This window comes from Hypomesus nipponensis, chromosome 18 (genome assembly GCF_054491055.1).
Source record: "Hypomesus nipponensis isolate SF chromosome 18, ASM5449105v1, whole genome shotgun sequence".
In the NCBI taxonomy this organism is placed as follows: Eukaryota; Metazoa; Chordata; class Actinopteri; order Osmeriformes; family Osmeridae; genus Hypomesus; species Hypomesus nipponensis.
This window is the reverse complement of record NC_140378.1, coordinates 4,171,860-4,180,773: the sequence shown is the minus strand read 5'-3', so window position 1 is coordinate 4,180,773 and position 8,914 is coordinate 4,171,860. Positions and strand designations below refer to the sequence as shown.

The window sequence follows — 8,914 nt, the reverse complement described above, 5'->3', positions numbered from 1 at the left end:
CCCAAAATAAAACATAAAATGGAGAGAAAAAAACACAACTCAAAGAAAGAAAGAAGTTCAAACCAGCCTCCTCAATCTTGGTGTGCAGTATGCTGTTGCATAATATTTACAAGCCTAAAGAAACCCAGACCGTATAGACTATACTGCACAGGCAGTCCTGCTGTACTGTTCCCTTGCTTTCTCTAACCCCCCACCCCACCCCACCCCCACCCTCCAACCTATGGAGAAGCGCAGATCAACAACATGCTCTTAAGATACACAGAAAATGAAGGTACAAAATAGAAATTATTACCGTACATGTCCAGCATGCAGGATTAATATTTTAATGCAGATTTTTGTTTTCAATATATATTCGAATATAACCAAGCAGGCAATAAATCAATGAGATGTTGCATAAAATGTCCCCCTTCGGCGGGTTCATAGACAGTAGGCTAAAGTTTGCATAATGTGGAGTCTTGTTCTCAGATAATTTTTCGGGCCCACTTGTCGAACGTATGCCGTAACACTCGTCTGCGATGTGTGTTGTATACAATATAGACCTGCTTGCTGTTTCATATGATGTCACAACAATCAAGAACCTTAAACCACCGTCAGACCACGGCCTCGACCCCCATCTTAGACTACTTACAGGTTATTAAAAGCCGTAGTCTAAAAGAGTAATGTTCATCAGTTGCTCCTATTCTCAGGAGGAAAAAAAGTATCTTCACTACAAGCAACTAACCTACAAAGATGCTACGACTGTCCAAACATTCTAGCTTGTTCTTTGTATCTCAGTTGTCACGTGGAAGGAGATATGATTATACGAGAATATTATTTCATGGATAATTCTAACAGATATAATTGTTACTGTGATTTTGTATTATCATAATCAGTATGAGAGGACGTTGATTATTGTTATTGTTTGTTCGTCAGCATTAGTTGTGGTGGGGAGAGTCACAAGAAAGTATATAGGCCATAACAACTCACATGAAAAACTCGGGAGATGACGGGTTGTCACTAGTGGACCCAGCCTCGCGGAACCCGTTATTCGCCCCAGTCCCCGTCAGTTTCTCGCACTTGAGTTTGTAGGCGTCCCTCTCGCGCGCCAGCCGGTTGATCTCCGCTTTGAGCTGCTCCACCTGGTTGATCAGTTGCGTCTTCTCGTTCTCCAACACGTGCTTCTGCTGCACACGCTTATATCGGCAGGACTGTGCGTAGCCCCGGTTCTTCAGGGTCCTCCGCTTTTGCTTAAGGCGGATGACCTCGTCCTTGGTGAAGCCTCGCAGGTGTCGATTGAGCTCTCTTACGGACATGGACACCAGCTGGTCGTCGGAGAAGCGGTCTTCCACGTTACCGGAGCCGTGGTGGGACGCCTGGCCCGGATGACCGTGCGGATGGTGATGATGATGACGGTGATGGTGGAGGGTCTGGTGAGAGCCAGGGGAGACGGGGGACGGGCTGTCGGGGTCCTGGCTGTGGTGATGATGGTGTTGGCTGTGCGGGTGGCTATGCCCCCCCGGGTGTCCCGGCAGTTCGTCCGGGTGGTGTGGGATGCCTCCCCCGTATGGGTGATGATGCTGCTGGGCATGCCCGTGGTGGTTGTGGTGGTGGTGCGGCCCCCTGTATCCCTCGAAGCCGCCCTGCTGCAGCTGCTGCTGGACGTGTGGGGGCGGGGGATGCCCGTGGGCCGTGGCACCAATCAGGGCCTCCACAGCGTCCTCTGGGGTCAGGCTCAGCGTCTGTGGGTCAATCTGCTGGTGGTAACCGCCGCTCGGCATCCAGTACAGCTCCTCCAGATGGTTCTTCTGTTCTGTCGGGCTGAAGCTTGGCGAGGAAGGCACCGAGCTGCAGGGTGTACTGATGGGAGTCGAGGACACGGAGCCCTGAGGCTGGAGACGGTTACATTGGCGCACCGCGGCGCGCTCTAGCCCGGCCAGGCCTTCCTTCTTTACGTCGAACTTCATCAGGTCAAAATCGTTGACGTATTCCAGAGCCAGAGGGCTGTTGGGAAGCTCTGGGCCCATGCTCAGCTCTGCGCTCATGTTGCTGTCGCGACTCTTCTGCAGATAAGCGAAGGTGCTTTGCCAGCGTCGCAAAAAACGGACTTGGGAATAAACGTATCTTCTGTCCTCTCTTGTCTCATGCAATAGTTATTTTTGACTCCACCGTTGTAGACTGGTGTGCTGTTGCATGCAACACGTACGAAAGGTTAATTAAAAAATGCAATACAAAATGGGAAGCGAAGTGTAAAAACAAAAAAAACTTTCAGACTAGTGCACAGCAAACGACATCGGAATTTGCGTCATGTAGCCTACTTTAGCTAATCTGGTCACCAGACGAGGAGTGGAGGTAGAAGGAAAGTCTCAGTGCAAAAGTAAATCGGCAGTCCTTTCAGCAGAAATGAATACAAAACAAATACATAAATACCGAAAAAATACCATGCAACGTTGACGCGGGTTCCAGTCCTCTTATCAACTCTCGGCAGTTAGTCCTTGTTTTCGCCAGGAAAATGAAAAAGAAGCGGATAGAATACAGTAGGATACAGGGCGTCGGATTTTCGCTGTGAGAAGCAGCTTTCCAGCTCTGCACCGCAGAGATTTAGGCTCGCCTCTTTAACTCTCACTCACTCCCGAGTATTCAGCAGACTGCACTCGGTGTTAGCCAAGGCTTTATCCTTATAGAGCGCAGTGACGTTGCGCTGGAAGGCTGGTTCCAATGCACTCTTCTCTCCAATGGGAGCGGGGCGAACAACCGATTAGCATAATGGAAGAAGAGAAGGAGAGAGGGGGCACTCTCTCTGACAGCTCCACAGACAGTCAGCTGACTGACTACCCCAAAGGAAGGAGGTGGTGGGCGGAGGGGGTGAGAGAGAGAGGGAGGGAGAAGGAAAAACGCCGAATGCCTTCACGTTAGGGGAACCAATAGCATGTTCGCCTCTGAAAGCCCGCGTTTAACGCATAATTCCTCCACTCCATGGCAATTACATCGCTGGTTTCATGTTAAGGTTACGGCGAAGAATGTATTCTGTAGAATTGAATGAAGTGAGAGTGCTTATTATCCACCATATCTTTGGTTGAATATAATGTCGCACACTTAGATTTTGACTGACACTAGGCTACGTTAAGTGATGACAACCCTAATGTGATTTGTATCCTACAAAACTAAAACAAAGTAAAAACCGTATTTTTGCTTAAATTGGTAAATGGAAAGTATTAGGCCTTTACTGTCTAATGGAAAGGGGAGATAAGTCACAAATGTGAAATTAAATAATGTTGGTTTCACAGAAGGGAACGCTACGACACAAACGATAAGCCTAACTGTATCCCCGACTTTGAGAAAATGTAATTAGTAGCCAACTGTTTAATTTGTAAGTATACGCTATTTCGTTGTAGTCAGTTCTTTGTTAGATTAACAGTTTTACAGCGTGTAGCCAATTTTCTTTTCAAAATGCACATAGTCATGTAGCCTAGTCTACAACCCATTACGCGTGTTGAACCTGGCATTACATATATTTTATTCCAGATAGCCTAGAGAAACCAGAACAAACTGTCTAAGTTCTAGTGCTCAAAAACAGAATGCTCTTTCTTGGCACGAATAAGAACACACGGGCTTGGGAAACAGTGCTGCGAACCAACGGTGATCCATATAAATATAGGCTCAAGTCTGCCACTGAGTGGCTGTATAAGACGGTGCATGCCACTCTGAACAGGCAGCTTTGCCTTTCGAGTTGAATTCCAGTCCCACTTAGCCTATCTGTTGAATTAACACAAAGAACATGATGCTATAATATGATAAAGACACGATGTTTAAAGATACTAAAGACGTCGAATAACAAATGATGTTAAAAAAATAATGTCTAGGCTACATTTATATTTATTGCATTCGCCTATTTGTAACGGGATATACCAATTGGAAAATATAACTGTTGCAAACCTTTACAAATCGTCTGTTTATGGGTGGCATTGATATGTCTTTATTTTGATTGCAATCCAAATGATGGTCTCAAACATATCTAGCTTCACTACTTCAGAGAAACTGCTTGTAAATGAGTGAATTTGAGTAATCGATCCGATTATCATTCCGTTTCCACCTCGTGTCCGCGCTTGAATACAGCCACGGCCAGGGCGTATTGATTAGGCAGAGTATTGAGGGAAACAGGCACCATGCAAGGACGTTATCCAATAATCAAGTTCTTATTACTTGTAATTCTGTATCAGTTAGAACTATCCGGCATGTCAATATGCAGATAAAAAGTCTTCATAATGTACATCCACATTGTTTATTGAAAATGTGTGTGTTTTTTCAGCAGAATATAGCCTACAGCTGGGCCCTATCGACTTCGAAATAAAATATGTGACATCAAAGCAGACATCTCAAATTTACTTCAATAAAGCAAAAGAAACAGAAGGCTATATACAATGTTATGTTTTAGATGTAAGAAGCTTCAAATAGCAGCTAGGCCTACCGCCATTCCGATGAGGAGACCTTGACGACTTTTACAAGCATTTATGTAGATTACGCCTTCATCTCTCTAACCATGCTAAACTATGAGAAATCCAAACACGGTAGCCTATAGCCTAATAGCCTATAATACAAATCTGATAAAAGAAACAACAAAAAATGATATTATTAAGCAATTGTACAACCTAGTTAATATAAGCTAATTAAATTAAGAGGTTATAGCCTATTATTTTTATTGGTTGTCGTTGCATATAGTCTCAGGATAATTATTGTTTTGTTGTTATAGTCTGGGTTTTCCTAGGCAAACATATACAAAACAAACAGTGCAAGAAACCGTAGGTGTTCAAACGTTTCCAATGTTGATAGGATGCGTAGTGTGCATATGTGTCATTTTAGATTTGTGATATTAAATTAAATGCTCAGCGAATGGCAAAAATAAGCGACACGAGTTTAACCACATCCAAAACCTTATGGCAAAGCGAACCAGTATGGATATCTCACACTTGTAGTGAGTCAAAGGCAAAACCTCACTCATGTTTCCTGCTTTCATAAAGCGCCCGAAAAAAGCAGTTGGGTCGAACTGCGCATCCAACATCTTCTCTCCGAGGCCGACCCGGCGGCGGCTCCATTAGCGTGTAATGCGCTCTAATATACCCAAGCCCACCGTCTGATACATACAGACAGGCCTGCCGTTGGCTCTCCCCCTTCGGTAATAGCAGGCTGTAATGGAGAGAGGAGATGTAAAAAGCGTCCATGTCAGCAGCATAACGGTGGTTAATGATCTATTAAGTGATCCATGTGCTTATGGACAGCGAAAAAAAGTGTTGATGCTTGCTTATTCATCCTAATGAGGGTCCCATCCTACGGATTTTAGGAATGAATAACAGAAATAAAATCACCTTTTAAATGTTACATTTAACAGTTGACAAGGTGCTGCGTTCGAGGCGCATGGACCCTATAGTGGTGAAGCGTGCGCTCCCAACAGTTCACACACCGCCGGCGGGAGCATCAGGCCACCTGCTAACGGTCCAGGGTATAGGCCTGTCGGTAACCTCCGGTGTATGTTCGGTACTGCAAAGACGAGTGTCTACCGAAAGGATATGTATTTTCAGCCGGACTTAAAGGATGTATCCACCCCTGCATCGTGCAGGTAAGGGGGGGGTGGGGGAGTTACTTTCTGTGCCTGGTGTCTGGAATATCTGACCAGTTAATTGGAGGGTGAACCCTTGTTCAGGAGAGGTTATTTTGTGTTTAACTCTACAATAATATTTTTTCGTCGGAAGGTAGGCGATAGATAGGCTAGCCTACTAATCGTTTTGATAATGAGCAATTGTGTGTAAGGTTTGCCTGACCTTTCGGCATGCGCAACGACAAATAGCCTATACAGCCTAACTATGTATATTAATATCCCAATTGATAGGCTAATTCAAGGATAAATGCAAGGACAAGCGCATGTAAGTGTTGCCCATACCCTGAGTGTGATAGAGCGTGTTTGTGTGTGTATGAGAGACAGCCAGTTATAAAGTGAAGCATTTAAGGTTTTGCGCACGCGAGCCTCGAGTTCTCGAGAGTTTGAAGCACGTTGCAAAGAGACAGGAAAGCCGTGCGCTTGCGTGTGTTAACGACCCCTGGGCTGCAGAGCCAAAGGTTCTGCTCTTTTTTCCTCTCTAAGAAGTTTATTGTAAGAGCTATGGGACTTTGCGATGCTCATAAAACAGTGCCAAAAGACAGAATTGTATACAATTGGTAGAATTTATTAAGAAACTAAATTATTATGTACATTTCTGTAACAATATCTTCTTATGTTAAAATGAGATTCACTTTTCGACTCTTTAGGATTTAGGCTATACCGAGGCTTTTTTCGATAACAAGAATAAAATGTGCAAATTATATAATGGATTAATTCAGTACAAAGTGTGATCATAATTTTCATACACATAAATGTCAGACTTTGAACAAGACCATAAAAATCCATTCATATATGTCTTTGTCTATAACTTACTTGCGCGGTAATTTCAAATTAAAGCAAAAGCGTGGGCTTTTAGTTGCATATTAGCACTGCATGATATAGGCTATTAAAATAAATGCGGTGTCAAGTTTATTTGTACAATTTCGTCATTTTACGGTCATCAATAATATAGAATTGTGTCTTGTTCAGTAGCTCGGCCATTCTTGTTTAGCCTTTTCGAAGGTGATGGATTGCTGTCTGAGAAGAACATGTATTATTAAAGGATGTGATCGGTGAACACCGCGCACAGGCCTGCCACTGAAAGTATATAACATCCCCAACAGGGATAATTGACTAGGAAGTCTTTAAACACAGCAACCGGTAATATAAGTGCAAAGTCCCTCATAAATATGAAAACAGGCAATCGATTTTGCAGTCAAGACCAAATATTTACCCTAAATAAAGGCTGACTCATCAGACCTAAGATACCTCAGTGTACTTAGAGTATGTTCTCTTCAATTGAAGAAGACGGGAGATATTTCTTCTGTGCAGCGACTTAGCCATCTGCCCCTTCGCTTCCCTGCAAGACTCTCCCCTCTGGTGTAGAGACAAGGTGTTAGGTTATTTCTTAGAGCAGGGCGCCTCCACTGGCGATACACATCAATTCGTCTAAAACGGCCCGTTTGATGCACTCTGTGAATGACATTACCGCTATCCAGTTGTTTAGACATTTATTCTGTAAGCGGCAGGTCAGTTTCCCTCTTGTCTGTCTGCATCCAAATGTTGTAACATCTGGATGTTGACAGTAGCGTAGACCTCGGCCTGTTTGGAGCATGAATTGTGTTTGTATAATATGATTAGGTTTTAACCTACGTATTATTTTGAACCATATCAGCAAGATGTGTCGCACTTGCTTTTTTCTTTCCTCCACGGGGGCCGTCTCTAAATATTATGTCATTAGTATTATGCCAAGCTGAGAGTCTGAAACAGAGACAAATGTTGCGTGATAGGCTACATGCTGGCGCAGAATGCTTTCATAAAGCCAATACAATCACTCTGTTGCGTCTGATTGACGTGCTGAAAATAAAACAACAAATAAATGACAGTAAGCACTGCACTTGTTTGACCCCCAAATAAATAAAGGATGTAAATAATGTCTTTGTGTGGTGATTCAATGAATGGAAATTGCAAGGTAGAATTGACTGGCTGCATTCCAACTTCGTCCTCTGTTGAACCGTTTTTCATTTTGTCGAATTTTGACAGTCGGCGTAGCCAGTTTATTCATCACATATTAGTTGATGGCACTGAACAACCAGACACCCACTCTGACTAACTCCAGATCTTCCCATAGCACTCACCATAGCTTATGATCAATTAATTACATAGGTTGTCCGAAAAATACATACCGGTTTTCATAATTCATGTGGGTCTCATATGCACTCATTTACTCGCAGTACACCAGAGCCCATATGCATCCACTCTGTCTCTGCCTCGTGCTCTCTCTCCTGGAGACAGACCAAGCATTCCACTTGGCACAGAATCATGGCTTTCCCTGAAATGAAATCTTACATTAAAATGTCAGCGTTGAAGAGCATCCTTCCTATTCCGTGGCTTGGGCCTCATCGTGGGCCATGTGGGGGGGCTTTGAGGCCACATTTCTGGCTTATATTAACTCTCCAACCCTTGTGATGTTCTGGAAGTTATGCATCATCAGTTTGCTCTACAGGGTAGAGTTTTGAGGAATTAGGTTCAAAGGGACTTCAAATGCCTGTGCAACATATAGACTTACACATAGACTTCTTAGAGTGGATCAATGCATTAATATAGCATAGGCCGAGGTAAACACAAAATGTACCGAGGCACATGAATTACAGGGTGTATAATAAGATGTGGAAACCAACCATTTGGATATGTTATACAGGCCTTCAAAAGTGGATAGATGTTGTGATTGGAGATGATATTGCATGTCGAGCTTTTTTGGCATTACTGCAGTGTTTTCAAAAGGAGCGTATCTCACATGACAGTTCTTCAGACTCTCGTCATGCATTCACCCACTGCTTTCCGATAAGCTTTCTGACACTTTGTGACACCTTGCCTACCATAAAGCATTACAGAGATTTACAAAGTGTTAAGAAGCCTACACTAAAAGCCTACAGTCATTTTGCCAGGCAACTGCAACATTACAATAACATTGACAATTTCAACAAGAAGAAATGTTGGCGGGTGTTTACTTAGACAAACCTGCAAAAGCATAACCTGGCTGATCATCAATACTTTGACCTAGATATAAAAGGAAAAAAATGAATAAAAACGACGTGTTGATCCTTGGAGGTGTATGGCTTGTGTTTTGGTGTGGACCAGTCAGGAGGGCTACAGAGATCCTGTCTTCCTCCAGGTCAGAGGCTACCTGGGTAATCCCGGTGCCACTTTGGGAGGGTGTGGGTGTGATTGATCAGGGGGTATGCTGGGAGGGATTTGGAGCGGTTTCAAATGAGAGTGCCGAACGGACGCTTTCCCCCCCCCACA

At 43.7% G+C, this 8,914-nt stretch overlaps 1 protein-coding gene across 1 annotated transcript; it reads right to left on the bottom strand.

Annotated features, from left to right (window-relative positions):
- Positions 1-224: 224 nt before the first annotated feature.
- On the bottom strand, positions 225-2,617 carry mafba (MAF bZIP transcription factor Ba). Its single transcript, XM_084681197.1, has one exon. It carries the CDS (start codon positions 2,019-2,021, stop codon positions 963-965), a length of 1,059 nt encoding a protein of 352 aa, XP_084537323.1. The 5' UTR covers positions 2,022-2,617; the 3' UTR covers positions 225-962.
- Positions 2,618-8,914: the final 6,297 nt, after the last annotated feature.

What these genes read in the sequence shown, in the direction of transcription:
- mafba (XM_084681197.1), bottom strand. Translation starts at nt 2,021, where the DNA reads ATGAGCGCAGAGCTGAGCATGGGCCCAGAGCTTCCCAACAGCCCTCTG.